This window comes from Desmodus rotundus, chromosome 1, assembly GCF_022682495.2.
Source record: "Desmodus rotundus isolate HL8 chromosome 1, HLdesRot8A.1, whole genome shotgun sequence".
NCBI lineage: Eukaryota > Metazoa > Chordata > Mammalia > Chiroptera > Phyllostomidae > Desmodus > Desmodus rotundus.
In genome coordinates this window covers 177,435,796-177,454,648 of record NC_071387.1, presented here as the reverse complement: position 1 = coordinate 177,454,648, position 18,853 = coordinate 177,435,796, and the positions used below count along the sequence as shown (strand labels likewise).

Genomic DNA, 18,853 nt, shown 5'->3' with positions numbered 1-18,853 from the left:
GTTTAATAATCTAACCCCCAAAAGGATACAACTCTAGTAGACTTTAAGAAAGCATGTGGAGATGAAATCTGATGGTAAGTCCTCATCTATGACAGTAAAAGAAGAGTGTATCTAAAATTACAAAGCAAGAAATAGTACACACTAGTCCCTTACACATAGGGCAGTAAATGGAGGAGGAAAAAGTAAAAGGAGGTCTAGGCTTTTAGGGAGTGGGAATCAGGGAGTGGAGGGGTGGGGTAAAATAAAGTACTCCCTTTTGTTGGTTCTCATGGACTGAATTGCGTACCCACCCCCACCACCAATCTATATGTTGAAGTCCTAACCCCTAATACCTCAGAATGTGACTTTATTTGGAGACGGGACCTTTAAAGAAGTAATTAAGTAAAATAAGTTCATAGGCATGACCCTAATCCAAGCTGACTGGTCTCTTTATAAGAAGATATTTGGATACACAGAACACCAGGCATATGTGCAGAGAAAGACCATGAGAGGACACGGGCGGGGGTTGAGGCTGCAGCTAAGGAGAGAGGCCTCAGGAGAAATCAAAACTGTTGGCACAATGATCTTGGATTTTAAGCTTCCAGAGCTGTAAGAAAAACAATTTCTGTTTGTTTAAGTCACCCAGTCTGTGGTATTTTTTACGGCAGCCTGAGCAGACTAATGTGTGGTGATGAGTCATGTACAACTTTGGCTTTTTAAACAATGTACCTGTGTTATCTCTACAAATTAAAAAAAAGTTCATAAATAAAATAAAGGCATGAAGTACCTCTTATAAGAAAGAAAATGAGATCAGGTTAGTTGAAGACTATGTCCCAGGTGCTGAATCTAAAGCCAGGAGCACCTCACTCTGTGCCCAGTGATGTCCCAGTTTCTCCAGAAGTCCAAGGTGCATCACCAAGGCCAAGTGTTGGCATTGTCTTTGTCCTCTCACATGGATGAGCTGGCATACCATGTCTTTAATCTACTTTTAGAGCCAGGCTCTGGACACCACAGGCTCTCAAAAGCCAAGCGTGATGGTTAATTGCTAAAACATGTCTGGGTGTGCCTGTATTTCTGAAAGAGATCTGAATCAGTAGACTGAATAAAAAAGATGGCTCTCGCCAGTGTGAGTGGGCATCATCCAGTCCATTCAGGGCCTGCATAGATCCAAACGCTGGAGAAAGGGCAAAGGGCAGCTCTTTGCTTGAGCTGTGACAACCACCTTCATCTGCCCTCAGATATCAGTGCTTCCTGGTTCTTGGGCCTTCAAACTCGGATTGGGACTTACACCATTGGCTTTCCTGGCTCTCAAGCCCTCAGACTTGGGCTGAATTTACAATACCAGCTTTACTGGTTTGCCAGCTTACAGATGGCCACCATGGGATTTGCTGGTTTCTATAATGGCATGAGCCAATTCCTATAATAAATCTCTCCGCCGTCCATCCATCCACCCATCCATCCACCCATCCATCCAACCAATTTGTTCTGTTTCCCTGGAGAGCCCTAATACACTGGGAAGTCGTGTCTCTGCTTCTGTATGTTCTGCTCCAGGCAATCCGAAACATCACTGCCAGGCTCTTTCCGTAAGCATTACTCCACCACGTCACCCTGAAACCATCAATGGCTCCCTATTATGTTTCTCATTAGGCCTCTCTTTGGATCAATTTGTATTTCTCTTTAGAATCCATTTTGGAGCTGTGAAAGGAACATACACTGGTGGGTGGGGGTTGGTGAGAGATCTAGGATCCTCTAGCCATCTCAGGCGTTGAGCTTGTTCTAAATCCATGCTTCACAAACCTCTTTGGTGCCTGATCTAAAGCAGAAAATACATTTTACCTGGCAACTGTGCACATTCACACAGGCATGTACAAGTGCACACACATATGAAACAGTAATTTCAGAAAACTAAACTTACTCTTATGTGTGGTGCACAGTAAAACTTTTTTATGCTACTTTAGATCTTTTCATTTTTAGTGCTCACCAAAACCATATTTTAACTTTATAATCCATTAATGGATTAAAGGCTACAGCTTGAAAAATATTGTCTAAAGTTTGCAGTGAGAGTAACTTTTATTCATTTGCTCTCATAACAGTGTGAAGAATGTAGAGTAGATTCTTCTGGCAAGTTGTTAGAAAAGATAGTGAGTGTGTTAGGTTCTTCCAGGAGCAAGTAATAGAAGGTACAATCACCTATGGCTTAAACTATAAGAAGTAGTCACTGTCTCACATAATTACTTTAGAAGTAGGGTTGATTATTTTATGAATCAAAAACACCTTCAAAGACTCAGGTTCTACCACCTGCTCTGACACCCTCAGTATTTGTGTCTTGGATTGTTTCTTTCATGATCTCAAGAAAATGGTCCAACTATGACAGCCCCAAGAACAATTTCCAAAGCCCAGGAGAGACAGTGTCCCTTCCTTTTCTCCCTTAGTAAGAGTGAGGGGTAGTTTCCCCGGAGACTCCTGTGCCTCCTGGTTCAGAATTGCAACATTGCAAGCCTGCCCTAACCCAGCCACCTGCAAGGGGAGAGCACCTGCCCTCAGGCTCGGAATCAGTCTATGGGACTGAGCGGAGGCCGAGTCTCCCTGGAAAGCCCTAACTTCACAAAACCTAAACACAGTTCAACTTCCATTTACCCAAGAAGCAAGTGAGGGTGGAGGGGTGGTGATACTTGAGTAGGCAACCAAAAGTGTCTTTTATGGGGGGTGTGGCTAAAACTTCCCAGAAGGTGAAGACGACCACACTCTCTCTCATTCTCCTCCCTTCCCTTGCTTCTAGTTACAATGCCTGACTCCTTCAACTCCACTTCAGTCCCATACTCTCCTCCATCTGCCTTTGGTTCCCCACTGTCTCAATTCCTGAATATCCAGCCTCTAATCCATTCTATGCTGATTCATACCCTCCCCACCCACTCTTCGCCATCAACCTCATTCATTCATTCATTTATTCATTCACTCCTTCATGTAATTACCCAGTTGTCATTCTTTTCCTGTTTATAACACTGGCTATATGGCAGACACTGAACAAAGCTATAGGAAAACAATGGTAAGTAAGAAAGAGTCTCTGCCTATGAAGGCCATATTTTAAACACAATTCACATACACACGTACACTCAAATTAGGCATCTGCTATTCTAATGCACAGGGTGGCATGTAGCTCAGGGTCTCTAGGAAACAAGAGCCAGAGGGAGGGGTCAGAGTGATAGTAGTTTACTTGGGAGGCACACACCTTTGGGTACTAGGATGAGGAAAAAAGGATTCGGGCCCAAAGTAGCAAGTGAAGTAGGAAAAGAAAAGGAAGGGAAGTAGGAAAGAGGGGAAGCAGTGTGTTGTGATATGTTTCCATACCAGCTACTGCCTCGCAAGGAGCAGTCGAGACAGTGCAGGTGGCTCGGAAGGGGCTTTCTCTGGGCAGGAACTCAGGGCTTGTCCCGAAGAACTTCAAAGAGCAGTTCAGGGAGAGAGAAGAAATTAATCAGCCCGACTCCCTCTCATCTCTGGATTCCAAAGGATAAAGTTAATCTTGTGGGTCGAAATTAATCCCCTGAAGTCCCGAGTTGTGTCATCTGGCCCCCCTGGTCCCCCCTGTAAGGCCAGATCCCAAGCCCTGTGTGTTGTGTGGTTTCATTGATCACCAAAGCAGAGTGGCACTGGCCTGTGTGACTGAGGAGAGCCACAGCGGGCAGCTGAAGACTGTTCAGGTGCTCAGCCCCTGCCAATCACACTAATGGTCTTTCAGGGAGAACACATGCGATTTTCTGTTAGGCTCTTCTCTCCTTTGAATGACATTTTGATCTTTACACCCCTTAGCCCATGCCAACTTATAATGTGTGACATTGTGATTTATAACAAGAAATACACAGTTGGTCTTTCTCCCAGTTTCAGGTAGAGCTCCCCAAACCCTTGCAATGTCCTAAGTGACATCAGCCATGAAGGTGACTTCTTAGGGTAACAGGTGACTGGAAAACACCAAAGGATGGGGGCTGTTTGCCAGGGGAACCCGCCATGGCATTAGAGGGCTGGGACATTCAGTCCCCACCCCCGTGACCTTTTACTAAGACAACTTACACTTAACAATGACCATTGTGGGGAATGTTCTGATTAGACATGCACTTGAAAGCAAAAGGTTCTCAAGCAACAAAAAATGGGACACCTATTTTAATTGGAATGCAGAAGCCTCCAAAAGGTTTCAAAATTCCAAAATAGCTTCATGGCAAAAGGCTAATGAAAAATTAACGACACAAGAGGTTCCTAAAACAAAAGACTGGAAGACTGACAACTCCTCCTCTCCATTTCCCTCTATCCGAGTACTCACTAATTCTCTCTCTGCATTGCCTTTCCACTCTGGGGACCATAGGAAAGTCAGTAAATACCACTAAATTATCTGTCAGCTGCAACAGCTTCAAAGTCAGAAACCTAAAACACCTGGGCCTCTTTTGCACTCTTCTGTGTCCGTCATCAAAACACGGCTCAGAAATCTGTGTGTCCATTGCACCCAACTGGCACACTGGAGAAAAGATTGTAATGCACTCAGAGGCTCTGTTGAACCCTTTCACAGCAGCTCAGAGACCCCCGTATCTACCCCTGAAGTGTTGATGGGACTCCCAGGGATTCTCCTGTGAAGTGCTATCAGTTATGCCCTTACACAGCCAATGGGAAAGTAAAATTAAAATTAGTGGAAAACCTTGCCACATTCTGGTAGATACCAGGGCTACACTCTCTACTATAAACCCCACTCATTTTGGACCTTGCACATGGGATCCTAGGAAAATGCGCAGAAGCCGAGAGAGAATTCTTACCGGAGCCAGCTTTCCTCCATCTCTGTAGTGTCTGGTCCAGAGAGGAAGGTAAAATTTCAGGTGGTCCCTTTCTGTCCAAACCCAGACCCACTGATTGTCCATTCTCTGTCTCCTAGGAGCAGCAATTTCTTTTTGGCACATCATATTGCCATCGATAAACACATTTTCCATTTTTTGTCTTCCACTCACAAATTTAGCACCTTTCCACCTTAACTAAGCACTTATCACGCACTGTAGTCATAACTTTTGCAGTTTGAGGTGCGACAGCAAAACTAGCACAAATTTCTTTTTCCTTTATCACAATTTCACAGATAGGTTTGTTCTTACCGTAGATCTTAGCAAACTCGGCATGTTTTTTTTCCTTTCCTTATTAACGTAAGAACTTTCACCTTTTTACTTAAAGGAAGCACTTTCCGGCTTCTCTTGGGCATATCTGAATTGCCAGCGTTGCTATTGGTGCACTTTGGGGCTGTTAGCAAAGTCAAATAGGGGTCCCTTGAGCACAAACACTGCAGACCCCTCAACAGTCAGTCTGATAATGGAGACCGCTCGTAAGTGGCTAACAAGTGGGGCGGGGATACAGCATGGAGATGTGACTCACGCGCTGGGGGCGGGACAGAGCAGGACTCGCGAGATTTCATCACGCTACTCCAAATGGCACGCAATTTAAAACTTGTGAATTGTTCATTTCTGGAATTTTCCATCTAGTATTTTCAGACTGCAGATAATTGAAACTGCAGAAAGAAAAATCATGAGTAAGTGGAGAGTACTATGCCCTTACTCTAGTACTTAAAATCTGGGGATTAACCTGTGCATTAAATTTTTGCTGATTCCTTCTCTGTAAGATTCTAAAATGTATTGACTATCAGACTGGATTACATCCAACATCAATTTGGTGGCTTTACTTAACAAAAGTTAAGCAGGCGCATCAGGCAGGTTTAGGTGCGAGGCTACACCAGTGAGCAGACTGCTCTCCCAGAGCCCTGTTCTTATGGGAGAGGCAGCCAATACAGAAACAGATGTAGATGTTAGTTTGGGATAAGCATTAGGAAGAAAATAAAGCAGGGGAGGAATAATGAGTGATGGAGCAGGGATGCTTTCCTTCCATTTGTCCAGGGCTCTCAATTCCTTCGTACCTCAGAACTTCAGCAAGTGAAGTTTCCCTGTCTGGGTCCCCTCCTCTTCCTCTTCCTCCTCCCTTTGGCTTGCTTTCCTCTGTTTCTTCAGAGCTCAGCCCAAAAGCACTTCCTGAAGGAAGCCTTCTCTGGCCCTCCAGAAGAGAACAAGTTCAAGTTCTCACCGAGTCACAGCATCAGAGGTTCTTCTGAGCACATGTGTGATGGCGTGCGTGTGAAGTTGTTCAATGCCTTTGTCCCCTCCAGGGTGCAAGCTCAGGAAAGCAGAAGCCGTGTATCTTCCTCACGGCTGTGTCTTTAGAACCTTGCAGTTCGCAGAGTGGCTACCCAATGACCAAATGTTGGGTGTCTGGTTAACTTTCAGTGTGCTGGAATATTCCATTAAACAGAGAAGTCAGCTTCCCAAGCCTCATTACAAAACACTGTGCTTAGCCCCATAGGCCATTTAAATAACTGTGGCAATTTCTTTCTCTAGAAAGATTAATCTACACAATTCCGTTTCATTTGATTATGAATATCAATACCAGCTTATGTCACCATCTTTTCATGTCACTTTAACAATTTTTGTTACTCTTGGAAACCTGTGTGGACTAAGCTACAGTTTTACTTCATCTTTTATTTGTAAAAGATTGAGTCATAAATAGGCAGAATCAACCCATGCTTTTATTTTCATTGCATATAAAAATTTCATATGAAGGTATTGATGTACAGTACTATCCCCATGGGCTGTAAGAGAGGCTAAGGAACCACTAAAAGAATCGTCATTTGTAATGCTCACACACAAGTTACCACTCTGAGAACATTATCTAAGGAAAGAAAATTAAAAACAACTAAAATCAGTAACGATGTGTTTTTATCATTATAGTGTCCCCTTTGTACTGTGTAAAACAAAAGTAATCAAATTCCTTTGGGCCAGGGCTGCTAAAATCTACAGTTTGTGTCAAAAAATAAAACAAAATAAGAGAAGGCTCATTTTTCCTAAAAAAAGAATCTCTCCTTTCACTAAGCCATGTTTTCTGAGGGCTGGACAGCAGTGGAAGTCTCCTCATTATCCACTGTGAGTTTTTCATAGCTTTTTGGAGCTGGCAGTTGTGAAAGGTTAACTTTAAAATTCTAAACAATATACGTTTTGCAGGAACAAATTCTAGAGAATGCTAAATTCTTTATGCTATGTCAACTGGCATCATATAAAACATATATTGCATGGAGTGACAAAAAATTTTGGTTGATCTTAGTTGAAGAAAAATTACAGGGTTAAAAATGACATTTTTCACGTTATATCTTTTCTTAATATGACAGGAAGCAATGAGTAAATGATTAACCAGCAGGTGAGACCCTTGGCTCTAGTTTCAAATCAAATTCACTCGCCTATGTGCTCTAGGTGCCAAAAATACTTTGTATAATCACGGGACAAGAATATATTTTCCCAGTAGTGTTTGGAAGTAGAAAACAAATACATGTAACTAAGTCAAGATCAACAGACGGAGAAAACTTCCATCCTACATGCAGCGCTGCTTCGTGGCAAGGAGTCCTTAAGCTTGTGTCTCAAAAGGGTCTCCCAATCTTCCGGAGGTTGTCTGTGGTTTTATAAAATCCAGCCACTGCCAGATACCCAACTGATTCAAAGCTTGGATGTGAAATGCCCAGCCCTAGCCTCACCATAACCTTACTTTCAAATGCAGCAAAACAGAAGAAAATATTGGTTAAAGTTAAGGCACAGCCCTGGGACCAAAGACCTGCAGCTATGTTTGTTAAATTTATATATCTTTATGTATTTTATAGTTTTTCTTGAATTTCCCATAAACAAGCTCTAAGGTGACAAGACTATATTACAGGAGAAAAGAAAATGTACAAGGAGTATGTATACACACCATTCATTCTCTCACCAAGAGTTTCCAAATATATCAACACCATCCCATCACGGGATGATGTTTTAATAAGAACTGATAATTTACAATTAACATTACAGTATGTACATTACAATAAATACATGGTTGTAAACAGACAAACAAGACTGTATTACAGGTAAGGTCATTTGGTGAGAAAAAAATGCATGGCACAAAAAATAAATAATGCATCCAAAAGTTATCATAAAGCTTTCTGTGAAATCCATTTCATTCAAGTTTTTTCCTTATCTGCAATTTGTTCTATCTACATTATTTTGTTGTGAATTTTAAGTGACGTAAAAGAAAATAAAATTAAAACAGCATTATTATGTTTAGTAACTTGCAAGCTGAAATGTACTGGTTTTATGCAAACTTGGACATTTTTTTCCCCATACAGTACCCAGGTATTGCATTTTCTTATGGCATTTTTGGAAACGTAAAGCCACTTGTGGAAGGATGTTATTTTTAAAGCAGTGTATAATTCTGAAGCACACTTGGGCGAGAGGGAAGGAGAGAGTAAAAGGAGAAAGAAGGGAGAGGGTAAGCCGATCGTACAGTGCGTTAGTCCCTGTCTCTTGGATGTCATGCATTTTCTACAATTTGATTGTCAATCAGTGGGTATCTTCACTGCATGTGACCATTAAAAATCAACAAATTGAAAAAAGAAAGCCTCTCTTTTTTAGTGCAGTTATAAACCCTTTCAGGTCTGGATTTGTTTGTGACATATTGCTGTTTAAAAATTTTTTTTTTCATTATTAAGATTCTAGGCACTCTGTGGGGGAAATACCAAGTATTAGGGAGGGGAGGGAATGAGAATATTATGGAAAAGGGAATAAACCCTAGACTCTTTGCCTTTTCTTCTAGACCTCTATTGGGGATAAATAAAACTAAAACAGAAACAAGTTTCTGGACACATGTAGGACATTATCTGAAAGATTGCTGTCTGGTCTGCACAGGGGAAGGAGGATGGAAATCTGATCATTAATTAGTGGATTCCTGTTCCGCTCTGTGTAAAAGACCAGAGCTATGTGAGTTTCCCACCAGCGGATCTTCAGGGGTTAAAATAGGAGCTCTCTTCTACTTGGGCCATTTCCCTGGCTGATTACTTACTACTGTCTCCAGAAGGCTTCCTGTGGCATTGCAAATATAAATGTTTTGCAGAGTTACACTGTTTCTTAACTGTTTTATTTATTTTCCATTTAGTCAGATACCGCCCCCCCACTTAGTTCTATGTCAATTCTTGGATAACCATGTGAAAAGTGATTATTTGGGTTCCAAACTCTTCACAGAGAAGGCAAACACTTTATTAAGAGCTGAAATGGGAAGAAAGCCCACGTGAAATAAATGCCCCAAGATGCCAAATGAAGGTAAATATTGGGAATTAATCTCCAAAATTGTAATCAAGTTCTTGGTGCTAAATTAGGCCAAGAGTGATCTCTAATGTTTATTTCTGCGGACTCTTTCTACCCAACCCAGTATTCCAGGGTGGCATCAGGTGGCCAAATGCCTGGTGCTGGAGGCAGCGCCCACTTCTTTCCCTCGGTGTGACTCTATAGGGCATATTTATGGACCAATGATAACTGACAAAGTGGTTCCCGCTTGTTACGAGCTTGTCCATTGAGGAAGGGTGGTTGTTACACTTCAAATCACTTTTCAAGAATATTCCTCATATAGTTTTAATCCCATGGTAAAATCATAGAAACAAAGGAGCGTTAGTTGTACTGGTTTTTCTGAATATATTCTGCTAATATTTTAAAAACTGCCTGATCAGCTGTTATCTTTTCTCTGTAAATCAAGTCAAAAGCTAGTAAAAGCTAGTCATTCCACATGACCTCGCAGTAAAAATGAATGCTAACTCTAACCTGACTACCTGTTTTTTTCCCATCAATCAAAATGGCAATGATATGGTCAATAAGACCCTATCTAGTGAACATGGACAGAGGTTCAAACACACGCTAAATAATAAGGCAGCACAAGGAGCAAAAGTTTTTCTTGCTATAACGGACTGTGGAAACAATAAAAATGAGCAGGACGTATGTGGGTTATTACAAAGACATGCATTTGTGAAATGAGGGCCTACTGACATAGCAAAAAGGTACCAGAAGACACTAAGTAGGAAAATATCTAAAAAAGACTGACCGTTTTAGCTACTGAGTATTTATCTCTCTCTCATTTGCTTCAGACAACACCAACTGATGACTGGATGTCCATGAGGCTTAAGACACGTTAGAAAGAACGCACACTGACGAAGTTTTACTGAACAAACACTTTGCACACCATGAAGGAGAATGCTAGTGGAGAACAACTCTGCCTATCAGAAAAGAGTGAAACAGAAGGCAACGCAAACGGAGACCTACAAAAAGAGCTTCTTGCAACATAAAATTAGTTTTCGTTTTAAAATGTGGAAGTCATTGGTATATAAAACAATGAATCACTACAAATCAGTTAATTGCTATGAACTATAAGGTGCAAGTAAAATTCGTAAATTAGATTTATCCAGTGTAGCACAGATTTGTACTGAAAACTTGCAAGTTACTCCTTAGAAAAAAATAACCAGTGGCAAATGAAGTTCTGAACAGAGTTTTTTAAATATAATACCTCAGTACATTTAATAATAAAAGTAAGCTCTACAAAAAGTCCGTTGTACATATCATACAAAATGTAGAGGTCGGTGCGGCTCACGGAACCACACCCTGCAGTCGTGTATCAGGAAGACGTGAAGTTAGAAAAGTGTGTGATTTCTGTGGCTCATCTTCCTCCTGGTAACAGATTCACGCTGTGTCTTGCTCCTGACCCCTTTGCTGCTTCATGCCGTCTGTGCAATGCCTTCCTTCTGCTGAAAATATTGCAAACAAATAAAAAGAAAAGAAATCCCAAGTCATATCAACTTCTGGGCTGTCAGATGAGCCACGCTGTCTTGGAAACATTTTGGAGTTGATTTTTCTCTGTTTTGTCAGCATTTCCAAGCTGCAATCCTGTTAAAATGCTGTTCGTGAAGATGTCCCCCTCGCTCTGATGACATGGAGGTGAAAAAACTGGTTACAATATTCCTGAGCGCCAGACTGAGTAGTCAAGGTCAGTTTTGTTCAACAAACGTCCTGGCAGATGACAGTGAGGTGTGACCATGGTTGTGGCATGTGACATGCACTTTGGAAACAATTTTTCTACTAAAAAAAAAAGGCGTGACAGTCTTTTGCACTGTTACGTGTCAGGAGAATGATCGTCTATTACACAGGCTTCGGGCTGGCTTCCCTCCTCTTCCCCTACTGCTTCCTCTTCAACCTGTTCATCAAGGGGGATCTCGGTAGACTCCGAGTCTTGAGTGCAGAGAGTCTTGGAGTCACTGCAGCTAGTGTCTTCTTCTACCTGACTTCCACTGTCCTTTTCAGTGTCTGACTCTCCGTCCTCCTCTAAAGTGAGTTCAAACTGGAACTTCTCGGTCTGGCCCTGCCGGCCCTCCTCCTGGTCATCAGGTGCTGGGGAGGGGCTCTGAGGAATTGTGCTCTGGTACCATTCACGATTGTCCTCCAAAGTGTCCAAAATATCCTGGGCATCAGGGTGGACAAGGTCTGCCCATGTCTCCCAGAGAGGATGAACGATATAGTCTATGAAGCCCACCTAGTTAAAAAGAAATCCAATTTGAGTACAGGACTTAGGACTAAGAAAGAATGGAATAGCCACTATATAGGTGGACTGAGATAGCTGACATGACGTCATGGGCTCCGTATGGATTCAGAGAACTGAATTCACTTTAGAATTCAGGTCAAACTGTTTCTACACCTAAAACATACTATGTGAATATAGTCATTAATGAATATAATGCCATAAGAACACAGAAAGGACTGCATGAATATAAATCATACTAATGAAGGAGCTTTTTGGCTGACAAACGCTAATGTAAAATTAAACTTACAGAAATAAAGTGTGACAGTGGTACCTTGGTACTTGTTAATTTGCCCTGGAACTTAATGACGAGTACCAAAACCTATGAGTATCCAACAATGAAGCATTTTCTCTCTTGGGGTGGCATTGTGACTCGAACAGGTTCTAACAAGTGCAAGGAGTCCCGAGCAAGGCCAAGTGCTGAAATATATTTTTCTCATCAAAATGTGAGGAGTACAGGGTTTGAGGAGTTCCAAAGCCAACAAGTACTGAGGTATGACTGTAATTTAAAAATCACTAAAATACAGTGTGATGTGGATACAATGGAATCAAATGTTGAAGCTGTAGCTTTGTTCTCTCTGGAAGCTTAATGCTTCATGCCTCACCTGTGATTTTTCCACAGATGCATTGTGCTTGTCACACATCGGACTTATCTCCATGCCCCGCTCCCTCTCGCGGTCCCCCTGGCGGAAGAACTCCTCCATGATGCGGTCCGTCCACTGGCGGTACAGCTGGAGAGGCTTTGTGGGGTTGCTCAGGTCCGCGCAGTGCACCATGTTCTGGAGGACCTAAAATACACACACGCTTTCTCTAGTCAGCACCTGCTCCTTTAAAAAAATTTTTTTTACTAGAAATTCACATTAAATGACTGTGACAACTAAAAATACATGTGGTGTAAGATTCATTCCAAACAGTTCAACCATGATGTGTCTGTGTATGGTTCACACTTATATTAATAGTCCCTAACTATGCCACCTCTACTGCATCTAAGTATCAAGAGAAACTGTTCATGTGCATGGCTGATTAGATTCAGAGCTGCTTAAGTGGCTGGTTTTGTGGGATGTTAGGACTTTTTTTTTAAAATGCATATCCAAATGAAATAGTATTTCATCTGGTTAATTCTAAAGATAAAGAATTTGGATAAAATTGCTGCTTATAATTACTAAAATCATTAGCTGGGAGAAAGGAGAGATAAATCTTATTAAAGCCAGACACATAGACACGTGTGAACATTCAAGTAATGCTTTACCTGAATCCTATCAGAATAATTATCAAGAAGCAGCACTCCAGAACTTGTCACTTTCTTAGTTTCAACCATAGTTTTCAAATCAGCCAGTAGATTCATGTGTTTTGACATGTCTGTTGCAAGTACCTTAAAAATAAAAGAGTATTTTATTAAGTAAAAAAAGTCCAGAGGCAAAAAGAATTTGCAAATAAAAGTATTAGGCAGAACATGAGAGGAAATGAAAAACCATTATGTCATCGAATAGCAGTGTGTGGAAATTCTTTACTACATTCTGGGGCACAGTCTTTTCCTCTTTGTTGCCAGGTTTTCTGGAAGCCCAGATATGCATGTGCAATATATGGAAACGTTAGGCATGACAACCACTTTTATGATGGAAAAAAAGAGAAGCGGTATCTCCACAATTAAGACATCATCACGTATTTTTTCCATTCCTTGGACTAGAAAGTGGTTGCTGGATGATGATGAGCTGATTCAAGACCGCTCACGGCGCACTTCAGAAACCAAACATTCCGGGCAATTTTCTGCTTACCCAGGACAGACCGTTCTTTTCTCTGTGTAGACAAAGCTTAACAGAATACATTTTTTGATAACCAAAGATTTTCCTGTGTCTTGTAATCACTGTGAATAATATGCATAGAGAAAATATTAAAATCATGGATGGTTTCTAAATGGCACTGTCTCTGATGGAGATTCCCACCCCCCAACCCAACTTTCTGAATTAAAAAATTCAAGCTACGGCCAGCATCTTCTGCTTTTGTTAGTCATCTGCTCTGCCCGTCACCAGACCAGAGGAGTTCAGAACATAAAACTAGAATGATGAGGGTAAGCAGTCACCATTCTTAACTTCAAACTGCTAGAAATAAAAAAAACCCAAAAAACCTATTACAGAAGATCATCGCCAGCAGCAGGGGCAGCTTCTCCAACGTAAAGGGAAAAAATAGGTTTTAAAATATACAGTTCCTTTTATCTAACACTCATTCTTGTTCATTTTAAAACAATTTGCATCACAGTTCTCTTTTTTGATTTTATCAACTACTTACGATGTCAATGACCATTTTCCTTAATGATTGTCTTTGCTTTTTGGTCAAATTCTGGAAAATGTCACAGTTTTCTTCTTGAAGCAACTTAAAGCCCACGGCCAAATGATGGTTCTCTAAGACCGAAGAATCATTGTACATCAAGGCAAGTTCAGAATCTTAAAGGAAAGACAAGAGACAAGATTAGCAAAGCCATTTATTGTACCCTTACCTTATTCTTCATCTTCTTAGATACTTTGGGCTTAGGATGCAGTTTCCTCTAAACACCTCGGCTGGCCTTACCATTACCTGACAACACGGAGAGAACGCACCAGTTACTGTAACAGTGGAAGGGGCACTGGAATCTTAAGAGTGAATTCTCAAGTGACTGACGTGTGGCAAGTCATTTCACTCCATGGGCCTCAGCTTTATCTTTTCTAAAGTGAAAGCAGAACTGGAACAGATGAACTTTAACCTCCCTTCCAGATCTGCCACAGGCTGTTCTATAAGCTCAGCAGAATGTGACATTATTCTTCCCATTTGCAACATGTCCGAAGCACGAGGTGTTGTGTTCTTGCTAGGTGTGCATCGCCTACTGAACATTTTACATAATGTAAGGATCACGCAGGATTGTCTGTACTCAGAGGGTACGAGAACAGTTTGGAGCACACACACACAGTATTAGATTTGTTTATGCTGCTCTTACTTATTGTTATTCACAGTACAGCTTTGAAAGAGCGGCTTTATTCATTTTTCCGTTTCCTCTTCCAAGCACTGCGGCAGTCAGTATATACTCGTGCCGTGTGCCCTTTCTACCTGCACACTCAGGGCGTCACACAGACAGATGACAGGCTGCGTCTGTAACTCGGTGAGGATGCTGCGCTCTCTCACAACTGCCAGTTGTGAGATTTTAGGCCCCTGGATTTTAGGCAGGGAGAGATCCTGCCCCCTAACTAGCTCCTGTAAACCGCAGACCAGAAATATGCGAGAGTCATTAAAAAAATTGACTGGCACTTGAATCTGATTCCACTGAAGTCCTTGCAAAGACTAAAAGTGCATGTGCTTGAGCTTTTTACTGACTAATGTACAGACAATATATTTAAAACATATATTCTTTTCTAAGAAAAAAAATCCAATACTACTCAAAGACTATTTTAAAGGAGCTAGGGAGGAGAAGCCAGGTTCAAGACATGTTTCTGCTGTGAGACCTATGACTTCATCAGCACTATACGAGTAGGGATTTCCTCATTGAAATTTGGCTCCCAGCTACAGGAACAGAGATGTGTAGAGTGGCCGTGTGCATGTATGGTATGATCGCCTTTCTCTCTCTCTCTTTTTTTCTTTCTTGATAAAGCAATAGGGATCATTTTTTAAAAGTCAGTATCTGGTCAATTTGACTTTTAAATAGTCTATGAAAGCATCTAACTATGAGTATTATAAATAATAAACACGTAGAAATAGAAAATTTTAAACTCTAAAGGATCGTAGCACATGATATTATTGTTTCTATAGTATAATCCTATTAAGTAACATATTGAAAGGAAGGCAAAATGTTTTCTGATTGGAGAAATAAATCCAAATTAATCTATTATGGTTCTTTTAAGGGAGCAAATTGCATTGTAGATCAGGGTCATTAACAGAAGAACGGACTAGGCTTATAAAAACCTGGGTTCATCTCTATGCCCTGTGAACATGAAGAAAGTCAGCTACTGAGCCTGCAGAATAAAAGATGAGGAGCCGTTACTTTAAGGAAGAGGCTGATCTGTGGTACGAACGAATGTTGAAACAAAGAATCTGAATTCCACTCAAGGTAAGGATGGCCTTTCGCAGAGCAGGCTGTCCAGGAGCCTTAGCCAAGCCTGACTAGGAAAGCAGTAGCTCCTGGCATTTGAGTCCAGACTGGCAGAAAGAACATGAGATGATTCCTTATTAGACGGGTGGGCCTCTACTGCCTCCCCAGCCCCTGGGGCTGTTACACAGAGGTGGTGGTGACTGCTGATTTTTAAATGAACCCACGTTAGCATTTAAGCAAGTCTGAGGGTACACTCTACTCTCCTTTATCACTGAAGACGTGTGGTTACATCTAAAGTGGGGTAAGATTCTGTATTTTTTGGGTAGATTTTCCCTAATGGTGGCAGTCCATCAGTTCTATGTAGACTCCTTAAAGGCTTAGGAATAATCAGAAAGTTGCCTTCATAGTTTGCTGTAAGGGAACAGGGGGTAAGGGAGGCTAGTTTATGTAACGTTTTTGTTGAAACCCTCTCATTTTTCCAATGCACAGTACGAGTCACCTCTTCCATGAAGCACTTCTTGATTACCACAGGCAGAACTGCCCACTTTCTCCTATGATTTCCAGTATACTTTGTACCACTCACTTGGCATTTACCACATTTCACCTTATTTGTCATTATATGTATACAAATCTTAATAGTCCCTCCCAAAGACATCCCAATTGAGTTAGAGACTAAAAACCCTATAGAAAATCAGAAGTTATTTATATAATGTGCTTGGTTATCTGGCTTCTCCTGGGTACTTCTGAACAAAACATTCTTCCTTGAAATGGAGAAGGGAAGCAGTGATTTTAACTTAATATCCGGTGGCCAAGGACAAAGGATTAAATGAAACGGCCTGGCTCACTCCCTCGGTTCATTCGCTCCCAGTGCCCTTCATCGGCATTGCTTTTCTCTGCCCTAGTCAGTACCATCTGATGTCATACATTCACGAGTTATGGTCGGTCTTTTCTAGCAGAAGGTAAGTTCCTCAGAGCCAGGGCGTGGTCTTGCCCACCCACGTGTTCCTAGTGCTGGGAACAATGTTTGGCACAGGGCATGCCCTCAGTGAGTTGTTTGTTGAATAAAATGATGATGGGAGGAAACGGCAGAAAACTGTACTTGAACAACAATACAAAAAAAGTTAAAAAAATAAAAATAAAGAATGAAAAAGCAAAAAAAGTAACAAAATGATGATGTATGCAATTATTTCTATATGATCACATTTGACAAATATGAATTTATCCTTACTCTGAAAGGCTTAGGTTTCTACAGAAAAATAACATTCTACATATAACATACAAATATAGCCATGAAAAGCTTGTTTCAGAATGAGACTAGAGATCGCTTCTCGGCCTTTTGGCTAAGATCAAGTGCAGAATGAGACTAGAGAAAGAAAACATGTGTACTAACAGCTCGGCCTGCCTCCACCTTAATGCAACGGAATGCCTCTGCTGCTGGGGTGAAAGCCATATGCGTTGAACACAAAGTCATGGGAGCAAATCATTCTCCACAAAATTTAGGCATCTTTGCTAGAAACAAAAATTACTCATTTTCCAAGTAAAACTTAATGCTACATGGATTCTGTGTTTTGAAAATGCTTTATTGTTTGAGAAAACAATGCTCTGAAGTTAAATGCTTTTTTTAATGATAAATACCCTCCAGCATGTTATATTCAAAGCTTTATGAAGTTATTTACATTTTACGGATTTATTTACATGTATTGTCCTTGCGAAAGACTTCTACAGCGTCCCACCTGGAATTTCAACTTGAAATCTTATTCATATTCTCTCATATCCCTAAGTCATTTATAAAAGCTTAACCAACTCTGCGAGATAGAAATGATCTGTTGTTAAAACCTCCAGCATGTTTACAATGAGTGTGCATATTATTAGTATCAAATCGTCTGGCGCCCAAAACAAACACAAGTGAAACAACTGGTGGAGACTATCATCACAACCATGAAGCAGAGGTGTGCACCTAGACTCAGAATCAGACAGGTGAGCTCCAGTGCCTCTCCGCCGAAGCAAGCCTTGCAACCTCACGGAGCCTTTGTAAAATAGGACGGGTGACCTCCAAACTCTGGGATTATAAATTTGTTGATTAGAAGTCTTTTGGATTCTGTATTAAAGGGAACGTAGATTAAACTTTTGGCACTGGACAAGTTGGCAGCACCAGCTCTAAGGTGCTAACACTGCTAGTTTGAGCCGCTGGTGCTCAGCTAGTACATGGGAGAAAGAGAAAACATAATGTCTACAAAAAGTTTACTGCAAACTAAAAATAATCACACAATTTTGATAGTGCATTTCACAGAGTTATTTATTATACATTTACAAGTTATTAAAGGGACTCCTTTATAGCATGCTGTGAAGTTAGAACTGTTTTGTGCTACTGGCTACTAAGCCTCATCTGTGTCCTGAAATAAAATGCTTACTGGCGTGATCCCGAATCCAAAGCTAGCTAAGGCAGTAATTCTCGTAATGCCCTGGGGCTCTGACCAACCCTGGGACACTTTCATGGACTAGATGCTGCTGCTGATTCATTCTCTCAGGGATAACACAGCCTCATCACGCCCCACCCTGAAGGAAACAGCAATCCGCAGCTGCTGTGGGAACTGTTCACCTCCCAGTGTGGCTGAGGTCCCACAGAAAGGAGATCCTAGCAACACCACTGAATAACAAAATACTTAAAAAACAGGGTTAGTTCTCCTTTCACCTCAAGCAAGTCATCAGCAAAAGTCTTAAACAGACAGCCCTGGCCACCGCCATTGTATCTCTAATTCTCCCCTAAATTTCTGCATTCCCGATCTCCGCGGGCCTCGAACTTGGGAGACCATCAGATTCATGAGTGAACCGAGGACCCGCTCGCTTCAGTCTCACACTCCATGTACCTGAAGCTCACCAGCAGGCTTCCTCCAGTGCCAGCCTAAGCCCATTTGCCCTCGGAGGGTCCCACCATAAAGAATAAAGCTGGTCCTCATCAAAAAAATAAATGATCAGAGTACTTGGAGACAGTGACTTTATTACCAGTTGTTTAAAGTTTTTTCTATTCTTAATTCTAATGTAACAATAAGGGAACATACAATGTTGTATAGAGTAGGATATAAGAAACAACACACACCAGTCTGAATTTTGGGTGTTATTGATTTAAATAAAAGAATATATACCTTTCTCAAAGGCAAAAAATTAAATTAAAACAAAATTTTTATGTATTTGTTAAAAACCTATAAAATGAGGAACATATCAAGACATGCACAGCAATCGAAATAATAAATCAGGCCACGCTGAGGAAAAGGACCAGCGTATGCTCTGCTGTATGATCTCCCCACTCTTCTCAGAAAGGAAACAGTCGGCCCTAAC

General features: G+C 41.2%; 1 protein-coding gene across 16 annotated transcripts in view; it reads right to left on the bottom strand.

Annotated features, from left to right (window-relative positions):
- Nucleotides 1–6,555: 6,555 nt before the first annotated feature.
- The window catches only part of PDE4D (phosphodiesterase 4D), a 1,245,374-nt gene continuing 1,233,076 nt past the window's right edge, over nt 6,556–18,853 (bottom strand). For all 16 annotated transcript variants that reach the window (XM_071219656.1, XM_071219665.1, XM_071219658.1 and 13 more), the window contains 4 exons: nt 13,750–13,904; nt 12,713–12,835; nt 12,069–12,251; nt 6,556–11,418 (listed from right to left, as the gene is read on the bottom strand). In XM_071219656.1, coding sequence (XP_071075757.1) covers nt 11,002–11,418; nt 12,069–12,251; nt 12,713–12,835; nt 13,750–13,904 — 878 coding nt within the window. In that variant the 3' untranslated portion in view covers nt 6,556–11,001. The remainder of the gene's footprint in view (nt 11,419–12,068; nt 12,252–12,712; nt 12,836–13,749; nt 13,905–18,853) is intronic.